The sequence below is a fragment of the Festucalex cinctus genome, chromosome 20 (genome assembly GCF_051991245.1).
Source record: "Festucalex cinctus isolate MCC-2025b chromosome 20, RoL_Fcin_1.0, whole genome shotgun sequence".
In the NCBI taxonomy this organism is placed as follows: domain Eukaryota; kingdom Metazoa; phylum Chordata; class Actinopteri; order Syngnathiformes; family Syngnathidae; genus Festucalex; species Festucalex cinctus.
In genome coordinates, this window is record NC_135430.1 from 4,643,330 (window position 1) to 4,664,667 (window position 21,338).

Below are 21,338 nucleotides of genomic sequence, written 5' to 3' on the forward strand. Positions count from 1 at the left end.
GTGAAAAGAATCTTTCTTTAAAAAAAAGAAAAAGAAAAAAAAAGTAACTTTTCACCCTTCTAGACATTTAAACTAACTTTTAGACTGGAAATTGGAAATAAAAGATGCTAACTTTATCGTATTGGTTGTTTATAAAAATAAAATAAAAATAAAACAAGATTCCATTATTGTCCGGAGATGCTAAAGCTGCTATGGGTCAATGTTGTTGTGGTCTTTTCTGCTCTTTATAGCAACGGTTATGTAACACTCCCTCCGATTAGTTGGCCGTCAAAATTCCAAATTTAAACCGGCCACCCGATTGGCCGCCCTCACGTATAGGGGCGGGGCTAGGAGGCGGGGCTTCACCAAGCCAGCCGCCTCCCTCCTTGTCCATCTCTGGCCGGGCACAGATGCTCGCGCCGCCAACTAGTGGGAACTCGCAGGAATAACACATTTCACTTCTCTCTATTTGATTTTATTTTCTCGTTTTTTTTTCTCGTTTTTTCTGTTTTTCTCAACATGTCGGACGTTTGGCCGCGGCGGTGGAGATGAATGAACGGCGGAGGTTCCTCCGTTGTTGTGGCCGCGTCGCCGTGAGGAATGAGCGGGCGCCGAGGGGCGTCTCACGCCGCTGCCCTCGCCGCCGCCGAGTCGGAGCAGGGAGCGAGTGGCTCCTCGAGCTGGCCGCGGCCGCCCGACGAGCTCCGTTGGCGGGCTGAAAGCAGCGCCTCGCAGCCGAACATGGAGCGACGGCCTGCTGCTTCTTCGCTGGATTCATAACAGGTAGTAGGCTCGCTCACGGACGGACAGACAAACTGTCGTCGTCGTGTGGGCTTCATTTATTCGTCTTCCAATGCTACTTTGGACATGTTGGAAAATGTACAAAAAGACAAGGAAATGTCGGTCAACGGGACGCAATATCGTGGAGAAATGTCATATTTCCCCCCCTTTTAAATTGAAATAGTGACATAAATATCAGCATCACTTCAAAGCGACACTGTGCAAGGTTAACGGTGACGTAAGTGTCACCCCTCACGCATTTTGGAGATCATTGACAGGTGACATCATAACATGACTTTAAAGCTAATGCAATATGCAAACGTAAACAAAACAAAAACTGCTTGTCAATAGGATGTATTGCACTTTCAAAATTCATACATGTGTACTCTTGCTGTTCAGATTGCCACCTCTCCTGGATACGAAGAAGGAGCAAGGCGTGGATTAGGATATATATTTTTTTCTTCTCTTGTTTTTCGTCATCATTCACCTGAGCTCCATGCGGCCCCCCACGGACTTGTTGTCCCCCCACCTGAGTGTTTTGAGGTGAAAATGATGACGACGCGTGGGAGAAAACAGCGTCAACTGCGAGATGCACCGTGCAAGGTAAGTCATAAGCCACTCAACTAACTAGTGAGAGAGAGACTGAAGACTTTTTTGTGGAATGTTGTTGACTTGTGCCTGCTTTAGTGTCATCCATGTGAGCCTCATCACACTCACATTTGCACACACAGACAGTCCCAGCATTCTCATTCCAGGCGGAATGCGCAAGCACACAGCCAGGGATGTCATAGTTTGGGAATTTTTCATTTTAGTTCTTTTTTATTGTGTATTGAGTTGTGTTTTTTTTAAACAGAGTGATTCTGTTAGTTGTTATTAGTTTTAGTTCTTTAATAAATGCTTACTTTTACTTTAGTTTTAGTTAGTTTCAGTATTAGTTTTAGGAGTGTGATGATATATCGATATCACGATAAATCTTGATACTTCGTCTCCTGAGTATGGTGATATTTGTAGTTCATATACGGCAGAACAGCTCCATTGTTGATGACTTATTGAGCAATGACTTGGTGGGCCGCTAGTGGGAGCGCTTCATAAGTGTGGCGGGGAAATGGACGCAAATCTTCAGGCGAAGAAGACTCATCAGCTTATACTTTTGCTTGTGGAAGACATCTGTCCATGCAGCAACTGACTCAGAATTAGTCCCACTTATTGTTTATTAATGAGGGTTTTAGTCTAGTCTAGTCTAGTTTTAGTCCGGTGAAACATGTGTGACGACAAAATTATTTTTGTTTAGTTTTTGTTGACGAAATTAACACTACATTGGACTGGCAAACAATTGTCGTAATGAATGAATGAATGAATTTAAAAAACAAAACAACTGATCATAGGAGTGTGACGATGATACTTTGTCTCCCGATAGATTATCGATAAGGCCTACGCAAGTATGGCGATATTTGTAGTTAATATACAGCCACTAGCACAGCTCCATTGTTCATTACTTGTTGCGTAATTACTTGGCGGGCCAGTAGGGGGAGCGTCTCATAAGAGTGCCGGGGAAATGGACGCAAGTCTTTAGGCGAAGAAGAAGACTCATCAGTGCTCTTTGACTTGTGTTTATCTAGCACCTGACTCAGTTCTTCATACGTTTCTATGAAAAATGTGTATTATAGCTTCAATTTGAACATAAAATGTTCAAATATTTTATATTTCGACTTTTTGAAGCACACAATTTCTGAGGAATACTAATATTGATCATTTTATATATTTATTTAGTTAGTTTTGCATGTTACACAAAAAAAATGTATACACAAAAGTACTCAGTGTGAAGAAAACACCAGTTTTAATATTGTGTTTTAGTGATGGTATAAAATTAAATTATTTTCTCATTGAAAAAACATCAGTTTATATCTTGAGCAGTTTGATCGTAGAATGATTACCTGACCAATAGGGGTGTGCCAAAAAATCGATTCATAAAAGAATCAAGATTCTCATTTATTAATCGAATCGAATCAATATTTAATATCCAAAAATCGATTTTATTTAAATTAGAAATGAAGAAGAAGGGGAAAAGGCAGTTGTAGTCCACATGCTGTTTATGTGGAAAAAGGCACTTACAATACAAAATTAATAAATGTTTAAACAAAAAATAAAGGACTTTAACGTCTCTATTTGTCATTTTGTCTTGCAAAGCAGACTGGAGTAGATCATGACAATGTTGTGCATGCATATCTGTAAATTGAAGCAGAAATCATTTGTCAATCAAATAATTTTAAATCGAAAATCGTTTGAATCGTATTGGAGACCCAAAAATCGGAATCGAATCGAATCGTGAGACAGTCAAAGATTCCCAGCCCTACTGACCAATATATCGATAATCGTGGTATTGTCATATCGTGAGATAATCGTTATTGTGAGCCTCGTATTGCATATCGTATCGTGAGGTAGCCAGACGTTCCCACCCCTAATTAGTTTTATTTTTTTTTAATGTGTATTACTTGTGCGCAACATTTAAAAAAAATCACCATGGGAGTGACGTCATCTTTTGGTGCTTTTCTATTGGCTGCTGCTCAATGATGTCACTTCTGTGCGACACACTTTTAAACGTCCCTATTCTGGTGGGTAATATCAAAATAAATCAACTTCAAATCATATTTAAAGTGATACATGACTCATTGAACAATTTTCAGCAGTGAAAAGTTGTTGGGTTTTTTTGCCCAGAACGAATTTATTAACTTCATTATTTTTCATGTACAATGAATACCTTTAAAAAGTAATTTTTCTACTTGCTGTCGACTGATGATGACATCACCTGTGCTGAGGAAGTCAGTAACGGCCAATCATGGCTCAGCTGCTTTCTAGGTTTGGTCAGTAAACTGAGCCATGATTGGCCATTACTGACTTCCTCAGCACAGGTGATGTCATCATTAGTCGACAGCAAGTAGAAAAATTACTTTTTAAAAGTTTTTAATTGTATGTGAGTAATAATGAAGTTACCACATTAATTTATAGACAAGCGGCTAGTGTGTCTGGGTTGAGAGGGTTCATCGCGTCCTTCCCCAAGTTTCATGACGACTGTTTAACAGCAAAAAAAAAAAAAAAAAAAGTGCAGGACAAAGAGACTTTTATGCTCTGCGGATAATCGTTCTTTTTTTTGGGGAAGACTTTCTGCTTGTGCGCGCCGCCAACCTGAGCGCTTACGTCGCTGCAATCATCATCATCATCATCATCATCATCATCATCATCATCATCATCATCATCATCACGCTGCAGCATGGAGCCAGCGCGTGCCCGCTGTGATGCCATCTTTTGGATTATCATCAGAAAATGGCAGCAAGTGTGTGTGTGCGTGTGTGAGCCATAATCCTCTTAGTAGGCCGGGGCGCTATGGCCTTAAAATAAAATCTCAGATATTTTCCTACCCCTTTAATTAAAATAAAATAAAAAAAAATGCAAGTGAAATTCAAGTCAAGTCATGTTTTGCGATCAAATAGTTAGCATATCAATCAATCAATCAACTTTATTTATATAGCACCTTTCATACATTCAACATGCAACTCAAAGAGCTGGAAATCCATAATACAATAAAAAAAAAAATCTATGAGTTTTTGCAGTTTTTGGGGTTATTAAACAACATTACCGACTGTGACTTTGAGTGTGTGTGGCTTTATGGGCCTGTTCCGGTGCAGTTTTTTTTTTCCTGTGTACAAAATTCAGAGGCGGCCACATAATTTGCTCGCCACCTCCAACCTGAGCCACTGAAACTTCCAGAAAGACCTGAAGCAACAACCGAAGAAAAATTAGCTCTCTTTTAAAAAAAAACAAAAAAAACACTTTAATTTACCGAAGAAGAAACAGATTAGTTAACAAATTAATAAAATTTAATTAATATATACATTTTATGTATATATATATATATATATATATATATATATATATATATATATATATATATATATATATTAATATTATATATATTAATATAATAATATAAGCATTTATAAATGTTATACACAAATTTTACTTTTATTATAAAATATAAGCATTTATAAACTGTAAACCTTTATATATATATATATATATATATATATATATATATATATATATATATATATATATATATATATATATATATATATATATATATATATATATATATATATATATATATATATATATATATATATATATATATATATAAATATATATATAGGGCGGCACGATAGTCGAGTGGTTAGCACGTCCGCTTCCCAGTTCTGAGGTCTCCGGTTCGAGTCCAGGCTCGGACCTTCCTGGGTGGAGTTTGCATGTTCTCCCCGTGCCCGCGTGGGTCTTCTCCGTGCGTGTGAGTGTGGAGGGTTGTTCGTCTCTGTGTGCCCTGCGATTGGTTGGCAACCAGTCCAGGGTGTCCCCCGCCTACTGCCCAGAGCCAGCTGAGATAGGCGCCAGCAGCCCCCGCGACCCTTGTGAGGAATAAGCGGTCAAGAAAATGGATGGATGTATGTATATGTGTGTGTGTATATACTGTATATATATATTTTTTTATTATATTTTATTATTTTATATATCCATCCATCCCTTTTCTTAACCATTTGCTCCTCACAAGGGTCGCGGGGGTGCTGGAGCCTATCTTAGCTGGCTTTGTGCAGTAGGCAGGGTACACCCTGAACTGGTTGCCAAACTTGCCAGCCAATCGCAGTTATATATTAATAATGAATATTTTTTTAATAAAATTTATTACAATTATCAGCCGTTGCACACGCCCATTTCCTGGTTGCGAGACAGCGGTGGCGCTATCCAGCCATCGCCAAAGTCATAAAAACACAGTATATACCATAAACATAATCGTGTTTTCCAACAACGCAAAACTATAGTTCCAATTTAACTTGTACTCGTACGGATGAATTTAAAAAGTGGCAAAAAAATGAATGGCAACTTTGTATTAGTATCATTTCTAATTTCTAGTCCCTGATCGTTAAAATGGCTGCAGGAGGACGGCCCATAATGATATCAGTCACCTCCGCGAGTACCGATACCTTAAAATAAGACTGGTATTGGCACTGATACCAATAACCTAGTATCGGTAGTCACCCATCACAATCAGGGTAATGGCACCTCTGCCTCAATTTGAGTCAGGAAAAAAAACCCTGTCAAGGTGCTGGCTGTTAACCGATAACGATGGTGAGTGAGCTGTGCGTATGCGTGTGCAGCCTCGCATCGGTGTGCTTGGTGAATGCCAATAAAATGGAGATGAATAAGCAGCGAGCGAGGGAGCCATCTTAGTTGTGGTGTGTGATACTGCAAATTTTGGTCACCAAATAAATAAATAGGGGCGGCACGGTAGCTGACCGGTTAGCATGTCGCCTCCCAGTTCTGAGGACTCCGGTTCGAGTCCAGGCTTCGGCCATTCCTGGGTGGAGTTTGCATGTTCTCCCCGTGCCTGCGTGGGTCTTCTCCAGGTACTCCGGTCTCCTCCCATATTCCAAAGACGTGCATGGCAGGTTAATTGGGCGCTCCGAATTGTCCCTAGGTGTGCTTGTGAGTGTGGATGGTTGTTCGTCTCTGTGTGCCCTGCGATTGGCTGGCAACCAGTCCAGGGTGTCTCCCGCCTACTGCCCAGAGCCAGCTGAGATAGGCGCCAGCACCCCCCGCGACCCTTGTGAGGAATAAGTGGTCAAGAAAATGGATGGATGGATGGAAATAAATAAATACAGGGTCAGTATCGCCGACACCAATATCGATATTGATACTTTTTTTGAAAATTGTAGAGATTTATTATTTTTTTTAATTGAGGGTCACTGTATCATTTAATTGCTTATTCCAGAGGTGTCAAACATAAGGCCCGCGGGCCGGATCAGGCCCGCAAAGGGGTTTAATCCGGCCCGCGAGATGATTTTGTAAAGTAAAAAATAAAATAAAATAAATAAATAACATTGTAATGTCGGACTAATTAATCAGCCAGCCACAATCAAAATATATAAAATTTGTAATTTCACAAGCAGTCCTCAGACAAGCAATGCAACGTACGGGGGAATTGTCCTGGATGTCATTTTTTTCACACAACTTAAAAGTTATGGTTTGTTTAATTATTATTATTATTTTAAATCATAGACCAACATAAATGTGTTAAATACGACACAAATTCAATTCCTGTTAACAAAAATCGATATGACAAGGATTAGCGTCCTTATAACGTCATTAAATACGCCAGGCAATACATTCTGGGAATGCATACAATATATATGCAAAACAGGTCGATTTAACACGTCCAGAACGTATACCGGGAAAGTGTTGCCGAGTTCCATTAGCATTTGTGTTATTCTTCGGAACAACATAATTACACTTGAGTTCTGTAATTTGGGTCTGGTCCACGAAAATCTGCGTATAAATGACGGTAATTGTATATAAGTTATATACCGTTATTTTACCGATGTGGCCCACTTGGTAATATATTTTCTTCCATGCGGCCCCTGAGCTAATATGAGTTTGACACCCCTGGCTTATTCACAATCAAATTTCAACCTTTAAGTGTTTTTATGTTGTTTCCTTTTTAAACAAAGGACAAAATTAGGGCACCGTTTATTGATAAATAGAAAATACTTTATCAATGTTTTTCCCCCAGAAACATTCCAACTGTAAGAAATGTATTTTTTAACATTCTTAATCAAAGTACACAAAGTGATCATAGGAAAAGAAAGTTTAAACAAATACTTTTCAGAAACGGAAAATACAAAAAAAATAACAAAAAATTCTGCCTTCATCACTTCTTTTTCAAACTAAATATGTTAAAGATGATCATACAACAACAAATATAAAACATAAAACAACATACAAAACAAATAATTAGTACAATACTGTATGTGTTCGTGCAATCTACTAAAGATGAGATGAGTAAATAAATAGATAATAATAATAATAATAATACTAATAATAATAATAATAATAATAATTAAAAACTAAAAAAAAGAGCCAAACTGAAACTAAACTACTATATTGCTATTGTAGTGCCATTATCGATCCAATACCGACTTGGTATCGATAATATCGATATTTGGATCGATACGGCCATCACTAGATGCTCAGTGCTGCCCAGGATGTTGTGGTACCATACACAAAATCACTCTAAGTGACACAAAAGTGTGTGTATGTGCGATTATATTTGTAAGCGATGACAAAACATGGCCAAACAAGACTTTTTTTTTGTTTTGAGCGTCGTCAGCAAATGTTGTGATCTTGCGCCACTGCCGTGTGACCTCGTCGCGTTGTTTACGCCGGCGCGTACAAACTTTCAACGTTCACTGAGCGCCGCCACACCCCTTCCTTAATGGCACATCCCAGGCGGGAAGAAGCTCCCCTCCCCCTTTCCATCCCGCCTCATTCATGAGGAAGGGGTGTCGCCACCGCTGCCCAAGCCATGAAAACACAGCTGCCCCCCTCCATGTCAAGACGAGAAAAACACCCCACGTGTGTGTGCCACGTCTGTTTTGCACCCGCTTGACCCTACTCAGCGGATTATTATTTACATTTGGTGTCGCTTTGGATGGGAAAGTAGCAGAGATTGTTGTTGTTTGCATGAAAGGTGACACGTGCATGCTTATGTGAACTCGTTTGTTGTGAGGGAGGGACACGTTCCAGACTCACCACACCAGCAATCAGTGAAAATAAGCTACGTACAGTTGAAAGAGAATGTAAAAAAAAAAAAAAAACTCTACCACTTTTCTTAAGCCTGGTTCACACGGCAAGATTTTAAAATTGTCGGCCGATTTCCATTCTTTGACAGACACCACACGTGAAGAGAAAAAATCACGGGAGTTCCAGTTTTGAACGTACCGTGCGTGGTGCGCGGCCACACTGCATAATCAACACACTCCACACGAGCCGAGTTCATTCAAGAATGTGACGGGAAGTCTCGCAAAACCTCTCGAGATTAAACGTGGCTTCCGAGTCATCAACATGAGTCGATCCTGGTTTTCAGCCGAAAAAGAGGCATAAAAAGAAAAGGTCTTGTAGGAGTGTAAATGGGCACTGGCGAGACATCGCTTGCCCTCGGCTCGGTGCTGGCAGCGCGGGTTGGTGTCCCACCCGGAGATCACGTTTATTTGTGGAGAATGTGTGTGCGTGTATTAAAAAAATAATAAAATACAAATACAAATACAAACTAGAGCTGCGAGCAGCTATAAAGGTCTAGCATAATCATACAATCGGAAATGCTTCATAAAAATGTCTAGAGGGCTCTATTTATTGCAAATTGCACAATAAATCTCTAAAAATTCATGTTCATGACAAGTCTGATATGTTTGCAAAGTTTCATGAGTTTTCACACATGTATAAATAAAAAAAAAAAGCAGCACTTGGCAAACAATGCATTGCTATGGCAACAGCGTGTGACAAAATAAAAAACTTTCGATTACTTTGCATCTTAAACATCTTAAGATGAAACACACCAAGTTTGAAGACAGTCGGATAAATTTTGTAGGAGGGGTTCGTTAAAATATGACCCCTGAAAAAGGCCACAAAAAATGGCAACAAATCCCATCATAAATCAAAATGGCGGACTTCCTGTTTGGTTTAGCACATGGTTCCAAGAGACTTTTTTGTACATCGTGGGCTCTTATGTATGCCTGCAAATTATCATAGCGCTAGGTGAAACGTACAACCGGGAATGCTTCGTTAAAGAGAAAATGTGATGCCCGGCCCCTGGGGGACTTCCTGTTGGGTTTAGCACATGGCACCAAGAGACTTTTTTGTACATCCTGGGCTGTTACATATGTCTACAATTTTTCGTCGCTCTAGCTGCTTCGTACAACTGGGAATGCTTCATTAAGAAGGATTTTTTTCCTTTGCAAAAAGTGCATGCCACGACAACAGCGTGTGACGAAATAAAAAACTTTCAATAACTTTTCATTTTCAACATCTTAAGATGAATCACACCAAGTTTGAAGATGATCGGATAAACTCTGTAGGAGGAGTTTGTCAGGAACAATAGGGACCTCGCAGCGGTCGCTGCTCGGGCCCTAATAAGAAGAATTCCTACAAAAACAATAGGGCCTCGCAGCGGCACCGCCGCCGCCGCTGCTCGGGCCCTAATAAGAATTCCTTGAAAAACAATAGGGCCTCGCAGCGGCACCGCCGCCGCCGCTGCTCGGGCCCTAATAAGAAGAATTCCTACAAAAACAATAGGGCCTCGCAGCGGCACCGCCGCCGCCGCTGTTCGGGCCCTAATAAGAAGAAGAATTCCTACAAAAACAATAGGGCCTCGCAGCGGCACCGCCGCCGGTGCCGCCGCTGCTCGGGCCCTAATAAGAAGAATTCCTACAAAAACAATAGGGCCTCGCAGCGGCACCGCCGCCGGTGCCGCCGCTGCTCGGGCCCTAATAAGAATTCCTTAAAAAACAATAGGGCCTCGCAGCGGCACCGCCGCCCCCGCTGCTCGGGCCCTAATAAAAAGAATTCCTACAAAAACAATAGGGCCTCGCAGCGGCACCGCCGCCGCCGCTGCTCGGGCCCTAATAATAAGAATTCCTTCAGAAACAATAGGGACCTCGCAGCGGTCGCTGCTCGGGCCCTAATAAGAAGAATTCCTACAAAAACAATAGGGCCTTGCAGCGGCACCGCCGCCGCCGCTGCTCGGGCCCTAATAAGAATTCCTTCAGGAACAATAAGGACCTCGCAGCGGTCGCTGCTCGGGCCCTAATAATATTAATAATAATAATAATAATAATAATAATAATAATAATAATAATAATAATAATAATCCGATCGAAAAACAATAGGGACCTCGCAGCGGTAGCTGCTCGGGCCCTAATAATTAAAAAACTAAAAAGAGTGTAAAAGCGCGAGCAAGGACTTTCTGCTGCATTATGACTGTTTTGATTTTGGTTTCCCCACCGACTTCCTCGCTGGCTCGCTTTCTGATTGGCTGCACGTCACCATCAATCGGCTGCCCGGAGCGAAGTCGGGCCAAAAAATCCAACATGTTGGATATGCCCGATTTTAAGTCGGGGGTCCTTCCAAGCGCCGATATCGGGAGGCGCCGTGTGTGGTGACAACACACATGGCAGGATTATCTGTGAAGATTATCGCTTGAGTCTCGGCGCGTCCTTACGATTGTCGGGAGGGGAAATTCGGGGCTAAAACCGGGCCAATTCTCCTGCCGTGTGAACCAGGCTTTAGGTGTCCCGCAGGGTTCTCTACTTGGTACAACATTTTTTCAATCTTCATATTAACAATGTAAGTAGCGCATGGCCACATATTAGATTTTGATGGTATGATAACCGTGAGCAAAAACGTCACGGTATTAAAATGACCTCTCTTAATATGTCCTTTTTAATAATATTTGGGTAAATAAAAACAGCTTGTTTTTTTTTCATTCAATACTGTTTCATTTTTTAACAAAACATAGAATATTTCGTGCACTAAGAAACATATACCATGCAAAGTTTAAATAAATAAACGTTGACATTCTTTCTTGTGTTTTAATTCTTCTTAGCAAGTCACACTATTGTCCCATCACCGGTGAGCTATTTTTGGAACAGACCCCTGTTACTTATGTTGTCCTTGGGGACACCTTGCAGTTGCACCTACACATGTACACTTATTTATTTATGTATGTATTTATTTATTTTAAGGACAATAAGCCTCTCTCCTTGTCCCAACCCCTCTCGCTGTAAAAGGAGAAGAAAGTTAATTGAAGGCAATTAACTTCAAATTGGCTCATTTACGCAACTCCACAAGAAGAGCTAATTACCAATGAAAGACAGTAGTAGTATTTTTAAAACCATGGTAAATTGTCAAACCGGTTATTAGCCCATGTCTAAATGTAAGCCGTGCAATTTGGTGACTCTCGGGTCCATTTTTACACTGCTGACAAAGTTTTCTATACTTCAAGCACCCACCCCCACCCCCCACCCCCACAGTGCTTATGCATCAAAATGCTCTTTCCAATATAACATAAACAAAACTGAATGTATAATCATCAATCGAAACCTCCCACAAATAATCGAGCAACATCCGTACAAAGTGGCTTTTAATATTCAGCTGTTTAAACAACATAAACAAATACGATGATTTAAACACAACCAAATAGAATTTTGTGTAACGGAAGTCTGCTAGCTTAATGCTAACTTATAATGTGAAACGCCATAGACAAACTAGCATGAGTTAATATTGATGTTTTGGTCATTCTAAACCTTCAAACAACCTTAAATGCTACTTTGAAAATCCACCAAAATGTTCCAAATGGTATGTTTTGATCAAAGTCCACCAAATGCTGTGTTTTCACTTCAAATTGAAGACAACAGACTCGCACAGAAGCACCAATCTGAATGTGTGCAAAATCTGGACGAGACGAGATCTACTCCGATGTCCCGCTCTGCTATCAACCTCAAATGTAGTGCACATAAAACTGGCTGGCAGGCAAGCAGAGGGTGTCACAAACTGAGACTCGCTCATGTATCGCCTTCCTCACTTTTGAGGACGGTGGCGTTTATGCTCAGATGTTTTTGGTCTAAATTTAGCTCAGCCAGCCTGATAACCTCATTTCCCTCCTCCTTTACTTTTGATGGGGCTATATTTAGTTCGGCATTAAGATGCGGCATACACGGGTCAGAATTTGGCATCTCTTTCGAGCTATTGTTGCCGCTTCGTCCTGGAAGGAGAAAAGGAAATTGGCACTAAAGGTCATCAAATATGTGACGGCGGCATTTCTGGTGCTCACGTGGAGAAGTGACGTCGGGACATGACACAAAGGCCCAAATAGTCGTCAGAACCGAAGCAGTTGAATGCTCAGTGAGGCTGAGCTGCTCTGAGTTACACGTGGGGATCGATTCAGATTTCTAAAAGCAATTTGATTCCATTCAGATGGGCCCGATTCGATTCACATCGATTTTGGATTCCGTTAAGGATTTCATGCAGGACCAATTTGACTTTTATATGGAAGACATTACCACAAGAACAAATGCTGCAAAGTAGTCGAAACTTCGTTCTCTTACTTGGTGCATTAGTTAAAAATAGGAATATTTACATTTATATTTGAATCCAATACAGTTACATTAATCATGCACCATGTATGTTTTATTGAACGTGACCTGATCAAAACCATAAATAACAATTGAAATCAATGATAACCACAGCACTATGTAAATAAAGTGGCAAATCACAACATTTACATTCCTGTGATAGATTTTATACGAAGGTTCCAGTGGTTCATAAATAAATAAAAACAAATGTATCTGTGTCTTTTCCGGGTACTCCGGTCTCCTCCCACATTCCAAAGACATGCATGGTAGATTCATTGAATGCTGTGAATTGTCCCGAGGTGTGATTGTGAATGTGAGTGGTTGTTCGTCTCTGTGTGCCCTGCAATTGCCTGGCAACCAGTTCAGGATGTACCTGCCTACTGCCCGAAGCCGGCTGGGATAGGCTCCAGCACTCCCGTGACCCTTGTGAGGAAGAAACGGTTGAGAAAATTGATGGATGGATGGATGGATGGATGGATGGATGGATGGATGGGTATTTGGCACATTAATTAATAGCAGTGGGGAACCATATTAAAAGTATTGATTCATGGTTTTATGAATTGATATTGGCGTATGAAAAGGAATATTAATTCTATATCAATATTTTAGACCCATGCCTCGGCGGCGGTGTGGCTGAATCTCTCATAAGTTCAATTTAGTTTCTTGCAATTCAAAGCAAAACTGTGTGACGCTGGTAAATTTCCAAATATTGTTTGACTCGCAAGTCAACCGAAGCGGCTTACTCCTGCGGCAGAAGTCACGTTGCGCCGCGTCACGTCACGTCACGTCACGTCACGTCACGTCACGTCACGTCGCGTCACGTCACGTCACGTCACGTCACGTCACGTCACGTCACGTCACGTCACGTCACGTCACGTCACGTCACGTCACGTCACGTCACGTCACGTCACGTCACGTCACGTCACGCTCCACCTGCCTCCAAACAACCCTTTCATCTTTTTGCCCTTCAGCTTTCCCCTCCCTCGGCAGGCGGCATGATCTTTTTGTTGCGAGTGTGACATTTAACCACGTGCGCGCGTGTGTGTTTGTTGTTAATGGAGCCTTATGTAACTGGTTGTCAGCAGCACATAGCCGAACCCGGCCGCGAGTGCTAACGCTGCGTGAGCTTTGGAGGTCTTGGCAGGAAAGCACTTGATTTCCGTGATGAAGGAAGGATTTCATCAATGATTTGCCATTTAAAAAAAAAAAAAAAAAAAAAAGTGGTGTTGATTGGACAGATGCAAGGTCAAAGTGAAGCCAGCGTGCGCTTGTTGCTTGTTGTTGTTTGGGGTGGAGTCAAGTGGCGTGCCTGCACACACACAGACACAGGAGATCCATAAATCCCATTTGAATGGATTATATTGAGTGTGTGTTGAGGGGGGCAGGCCCTTGCATTGTGCGTTTTCAGGGGCCTCTCTAATGCTGATTTGTGCAGACATGGCAGTCACTTGAACAAGCCCCTACCGCACATAATAAACGATCATTTCATGAAAAATAAACATGAAGTAAAATAAGGGGTTAGACTTAGTCTGGGTTGCGGTTTAGGCTCGTCTTAATTAGGGTTGAGTTAGTTTGTTTGGTTTGAGGGTTAACAAAGGAAGTAACTTCCAGTTCTTGGCTTTGATGAAACAACTAGCGAACATGATTTAAACTTTTCTGTTGGTCACATTTCAAATTGTTAATCAAATACTATAACATAACACTTTGTAAATCATATGTGACTGGAATGCCCGTAAATGTGCTGAATTGATATTGCATCGTTTTTGTGTTTTTTGCATCTGTTGTTGACCTGGCCTGCACTGCTGGCCAACGGAAATTGTGGTCTCCACTGTCATTACCAGATAAGCGCTTCCGATTGCCCCTGAAACTGTTTAGTCAACTGGAGCGATGAGCTCAAAAGTGGATCAGACCCACTGTTCGAATCCAAATCCCATTGTAAGGTTTGAATGATATGGCTAGGAAAGTCCTTGGTTGGTTGCTCCATTGTTTGATAGGAGTTATTGAGGAGCCGATTAATGTCTGACCCAAACAGGGTTTTGTTTAAAGGACTGCGGAGCCCAAGGCTGGCCACCCATGTTTGCTTTTTCAAGTATGCACCCTCTTGATGCTCAAACGAGAGTCTGCGTTTTCAGTCATTGCCTAATTTTGTACTCTTGCTTGTTACTCTTGCTGTCCTTACGATGCTGACTTGGTCCTTCCTGAATACCAGGAATTGTAAGAGCAAGTCTAGGGTTCGTGATCTTTACATCACTCACGGGTGGCAAAAAATCAGATGGGCAAACCCTTAAATGTCAGCGAAGGAAATGAAATGAAATGAATGAAGATCTTCAATCCTCAATCGCAAGCATCTGGGTGTTGTAGTGCCTCCAAGGGAATGTAAATAATCCCAGGCAACTGTTTACTGGTCCCCGGTGGTTCAGAAATGACTTTCCGGGATCTTCTGCCGCTACTTGATGTTGGTTTACTTTGTGAAGGAGGGGCGCGGGAGGCTGGGGCATGCCTCCTCTGGACAGTCAAGGATTCTTCCTTCATTCTTGGAAGAGAGTCGCAGGGGGACAGACAGAGCCCTGAAGCCAAATTGTATATACGTTTGGACAAAGTCAGGAAGTTGCTAGTTAGCATCCGAGTGTGACTTGTTGACTCCTCCTTCATTGTAGTACCTTTCATAGAAGTACTATGTCCATACAACTATTTCTTGACAATTACTACTTTCTCATATGTTGGGAGGTTCCACAAACAAAATGATTGTGAATGATGAATGGCGACTGGCCAGGGGAGGGTTTGTGCACTACCTGAATCATTCAGGCTCAGATTGCGGGAGCGAGGAGGTTAAACGTTGTTCACAGCCAGGTGAAAGTCCTGCATTGCGGCCGCGCTCATTTGAGAGCCAGCTGCTGCGACACAACTGCAGAGACGAGCGCGAGGAGGCACAGCCCGGTGAGCTGTAAATGCAGACTTGGCTGGCTCGTGGCGGGCGCAGGGGTTCTTGGTAACCATGACGATGCCTCTCTCATGCCCGGAGAGACAAACAAACCGCTGCGCGTTCTCTCCCTGCTCGGGAAAGTTGCTTTGCAGTCTAAGCATGAGATCATGATTGGTGTGCGCGAAATGGACGTGCATGTGGGCGAAGCTGGCAAGGTGCCTGCCGATGTCGCCCTCGCCTCCTGGCACCCTCAGAGATGAAGAGCTGCGCCAGGGCGGTCCGCTTCCTCAGTGGAAGGCGAGATGTCTCATCTGAAAGTTCTGGATTATGTGCTTCACAACAATTGGAGCCTGCTCTGCGATCTCTACTGTGCCTGGAACAGTCAGGTGTGTAGCATCCATGTATCGTATAGCAAGCGGCATGCATGTGTGGCTTTTCCGGGAATGGCATCCCCGTTATGTACCGCCGTATTATTAATAGCCGCCGTTCATTGAGCCGCACAGCGTGGAAGTGGAAACTGTGGCGTGCCCGGCATGCTGACCTCCGAGTGTCCCCATGTTTTGCGTGCCTGCATGCCGCGTTCTCCATGGACACAATTGGATTTGACAAAATGGGCCTTGTTCACTTATTTTCTGTAATGTCTTTCGCTTGACTCCAATCAGAATGCTGATAACGGTCCCAATTTTGGTGCAAAAAAAAAAAATCTGTCCCAACGGTTGTAAAGTAATAAGAGCTGAGCCCTGCCGCAAATAGCAAAAAAATATTTGAATCATTGACACCCCCGCCCTTTACTATTTTTACAATTATGTACTGGATGTTAGTTCGTAGGATAAAAATGATGATGATCCCCAAAAACTTGAATATCATTTGGTCTCACCTTAATTCATTCCCTCCCAGCCATTTTGACTGAAGCAACCGCCTTTGCTTCCAGCTGTTTTACTGGATTTTGACTGATTTTGCAAGGCCCACAGAATATTCTGTTCTATTGCTATAAAAACATGGAACCTACCACAGAGTCTCTTCTTTCAAAGTATATTTCTATCTGTTTCCGTTCTCCAGAAATTAGCGTTAGAATATAGCGACGTTTCATCATTATTCACAAATCTGTTTTAAACAGTGGGGAAAACACCTTGTTGCAACATGGCCCTGGTTGATCTCTTATACTCTGCTGCCATCTGGTGGACGTTTTTGTAATAACTACCATTGCTTCAAGCGTTCTCTTCAGTTCAGAGGCTGCATGAAACCCTTTTGTATGCTCTAGCATAAAAAAAAATGTATACATACATCTTTGGGAGTAGGATAATATTTAAAAAGGAACGTATTTATACGTCTTTGGGAGCAAATGAGTTAAAAATCTTGTGTGTCTGTCTGTGGTTTACTTTACTGCACAAGTGAACTATTTAGACCATCGGTGTCAAACATACGGCCCGCGGGCCGGATCAGGCCCGCAAAGGGGTTTAATCCGGCCCGCGAGATGATTTTGTAAAGTTAAAAAATATATATTGTAATGTTGGACTAATTAATCAGCCAGCCACAACCAAAATATATAAAATTTTTAATTTCACAAGCAGTCCTCAGATGAGCAATGCAACTTGTACGGGGAATCGTCCTGGATGTCATTATTTTATACGCAACTTAAAGTTACGGTTTGTTTAATAATAATAATAATAATAATAATAATAATTATTATTATTATTATTATTATTATTATTATTATTATTAATTTAAATCATAGACCGACATAGACAGGTTAAATACGACACAAATTCAATTACTGGTAACACAAATAGGTATGACAAGGATTAACGTCCTTATAAGATCATTAACTGTGCCAGGCAATGCATTCTGGGACAATATATATGCAAAACAGGTCGATTTAACACCTCCGGAACGTACACCGGCAATGTTGTTGTGTTCCATTTGCATTTGCGTTAGTTTTCGGAACAACATGATTACAGTTGAGCTCTGTAATTTAGGGCTAGTCCACAAATCTGCGTATAAATGACGGTAATTTTTTTTAAGTTATATACCGTTATTTTACCGATGCGGCCCACTTGGTAATATATTTTCCTCCATGTGGCCCCTGAGCTAACATGAGTTTGACACCCCTGATTTAGACATTTGGGATCATTTTGTAGTATCTCAGAAAGAGCACAAAAAACGCAAAATAGGTACATTTGAGAATGGTGAACTGAATGTTATATGTACAGGATTTATTGTCCAAAGGTGAAGAGGTTGAAATTTTGCTAGTTTCCACATTAGGCTGCATCCTTGTAAGCGATGAAGGCGGCTGTCACATACAGCGCTCTTTGTGTTGTGCTGTATGCATCATCTGTCTGTACATGCTCACAAGTCATCTCCTCGTTTGCTCCTTTGACTGGACACTCATACAAGGCGGCTCATTGTAGACTTTTTTTTTTTTTTTTTTGGCTTGATGTCAACAGTAAAGAACGGCTCGGCGGCCGTGCCGCTCTCCGGCCTGCCCTAATTCAATTTCGGCAAAATTGTTTACGTGGAAGTGATAGGCCTCTTGTTTTACGGCCGGCCAACTTCTGTCTGAGGTGCTGAAAACGGCCTTTGTGCTCTGCCGAGGCCTGATGCGGGAAATATTTACAGACTAACACCTGGCGGGAGGGGCAGAGGGAACGCAATGACAGTGACACCCGTAGCATAGATGCAGCTGAGTTGTATGTTGGCTAGCTCAAGGTATTGACGGTATCCTTAGACTTTATACATGTCTGATTGGCTGGATTCAAAATCAGTTATCACTTGTAAGTAGGGATGCACGATATCGGTGGCCGATAATTATCGGCAATTATCGACCAATTTGACGTCAAACAGAGATAAACCAGTTCAGTGGTCTAATGGTAGAGTGTCCACTCTGAGACTGGGAGGTAGTGGGTTCAATCCCCCGGCCGGGTCATACCAAAGACTATAAAAATGGGACCCAATTGCCTCCCTTTTTGACACTCAGCATTAAGGGTAGGAATTGGGGGTTAGATCACCAAATGATTCCCGAGCACGGCCCCCTGCTGCTCACCGCTCCCTCAGGGGATGGGTCAAATGCGGAGAACAAATTTCACCCCACTTTGGTGGATGTGACAATCAGTGGTAGTTTAATCCTTTTAAGCTTAAAAGAAATCTGCCGATAATTATCGGCAATTATCTACCAATTTGACATCAAACAGATAAACAAGATAATAAAGAAATACGCCGATAATTATTGGCAATTATAAGCCAATTTGACGTCACACAGATAAACCAGATAATAAAGAAATACGCCAATAATTATTTCTGTGTATTTGTACGTTACTCTTATAGTAGGACTCGATATTATATTTGTATTCAAGTTAATTTTGCAAACAATCACCGGCATTATCAAAATAGCATTATCGTGCATCCCTAGTTGTAATGTAATTTGCTGATGGTTCAATGACATCGTTGATCGTATTTGCAAATTAAGACATCACAAGCACATACACCCCCCCCCCACGCCCCACCCCCCCACCACACACACACACACACACCCACACACACACACACGCACACAATCGCATTTCCTCCAGGGATGTTCTGTGTTGCCATCGTTAATAATCCAACATTTCTCATCATATTAAACTGGTGGATTTTTTTTAATGTTTTTTTTTTTTTCAAATCTTTTTAAATAATGTAATTTTTTTGTGTGGGTTGTGTGAATGTCGCCTTGATTGTGTACTGGGCTGTACGGAAAGACCGGACAAAAAAATAATATATCAGATGTTTTACTTGGAAAATAGTTGTAAAAACGCAAGCCTTGAAGCTTGCAAAAAAATATTTAATAAAAAACGTTTTTTCCCATTTTTTTTCTTTTTTTCTTTTCCAGTTCACCCGAGCGACATCATAACTGAACTCAAATATCGGTTAGCAACAGAAAGCAAAAAAAGCTTCAGCTGTGTACTTTCCTGGCTTATTCCTTTCTATTCTCAAAAATGGCTGTTAAATACAATGGAAAGGTTCTGAAAATTCACAGATTTTTTCAACCCTAAGCTCATTCAGAAATAAAAACATGGATGACCATCCTCTATGCCTACACGCCTTCGTGTGTAGTTACACAGGGCAAGACATCTGTTTTTTTTCTTCCCCACTTGAGTTGAAAGGTGACAAACGGGGTGTTAACCAGGCTGACGTGTCATAAGGTCACAGATATGAATTAATTCTTTCAACAAAAAAAAAACTCAAAGAGTGACTCGGTTTAATAATTCATAGGTAAAGAGACCAATTATGAGGATCATCCAGGCTGGGCGGGTACCCCTGAGGCTCCTAATTGGTGCACCTGCTCCGGGTACCCAAAGGGTCGTGATGGATGTATGGGTGTGTGAGTGTGTCCTCTTTCTTTGTCTGCCGGCCTCTGAACTATGAATGTCAGTGGGGACGACTTGATGGTGCTTTACACGCCACCTCGTCATCCGTTACCCCAACATGGGACACGGGCCACACTTCCCTACAAGCACCAAACGACCCCCTATGGGCCCCTTTTTGCTTTGTGAACACGAGATTGGAATAAGTGAAAGTAACGATAACCGCGTTTTCATGGAATCGTCTTTGGGGCAAGTTTGTAATGAAACTGTGAAGTTGGTTTCGTTGGAATCCTCCTGATGGGCAGACTCGTCCTCACATGTGCGTCTGATGTTTCTGTCTGTGCTCTCCTTCCATCTCATTTCTCCTTTGTGGAGAAGCATTCCAGGCTGTTGGCCCGCACAATCGCGCCGACAATTAGCATATGAAAGCGACCAAGTGGCTGTGAATACCGCAGACGAGGGGGGAAAAAGGAATGCGGGGAAGAAGAAGTGTCATAAAACTTCCAACACTCGCAAGAGGAATGTTAGCGTGCCGCGTCTTAGCACATGTGGTAGATATTTCCCTTTTTCACCCCCATCCAAAAAACATCTTTCATTCCTGGCATTTTATTTGCAAAAATTGCTCATTTGAAAGAGTTGCAGTGTGAGCTTGAAATTTGGAAACTGAATGGTAACATAGTACAACATCAATCCCCCTTATTTTTAATCACGATACGAAATACGTTATAACCGCCAATCACTGGTTAATAAACAGTAAATCAGGGGAAAATGCTTTTGTAGTACACTTTAATGCAAAATACCATTAGTCGATTCATCAATAGAATTATCAATAGCAGTACGACCTCCTGTGAGAATGGGGTTGACATTGACTACGTTTACATGCAGGCAACACTCCTTTTAAAACCCGAATATTGGCATTATTCGGGTATGGAAAGGCCACTTAAACACGCGCAATAACCCGAATACGGTCTTATTCGAGTTTTTAAAAACCCGAATAAGGCCCCTGGTTAACTCCTTTCATAACCCAAATTCTTGTGCATATAAACGCATTCGGAATACCTCGGTCAATGGGGGCATTTTTTTTCGCTGTGCGCATGCTCGTTATTTTCTTCTTTGTCTTCTTCTTTGTTTATTTGATTCACAAGGAATCTTGGTCTATGTAGTCACGACTTGTATGCACAACTCCGTCCTACTCGCTAAAGTAAGCCTCCCTTGAATACATTGATTTCTCCGCTGAGTTTTCACATTATTTTGTGTCTCTACGGCGAACACGCCACAGTTTGTGCCTATATACACAAACAGTAAATA

General features: G+C 41.6%; 1 protein-coding gene across 6 annotated transcripts in view; it reads left to right on the top strand.

Annotated features, from left to right (window-relative positions):
- The first annotated feature begins 346 nt into the window (after window positions 1–346).
- The window catches only part of LOC144009050 (rho GTPase-activating protein 21-like), an 85,760-nt gene continuing 64,768 nt past the window's right edge, over window positions 347–21,338 (top strand). For 2 of the 6 annotated variants that reach the window (XM_077508517.1, XM_077508518.1), the window contains exon 1: window positions 15,684–16,079. In XM_077508517.1, the coding sequence (XP_077364643.1) occupies window positions 15,996–16,079 (84 nt within the window). In that variant the 5' untranslated portion in view covers window positions 15,684–15,995. Of the gene's footprint in view, window positions 763–1,158; window positions 1,363–15,681; window positions 16,080–21,338 lie in introns of those variants that run through there. The other 4 variants (XM_077508521.1, XM_077508520.1, XR_013280823.1 and 1 more) reach the window with 4 other exon arrangements.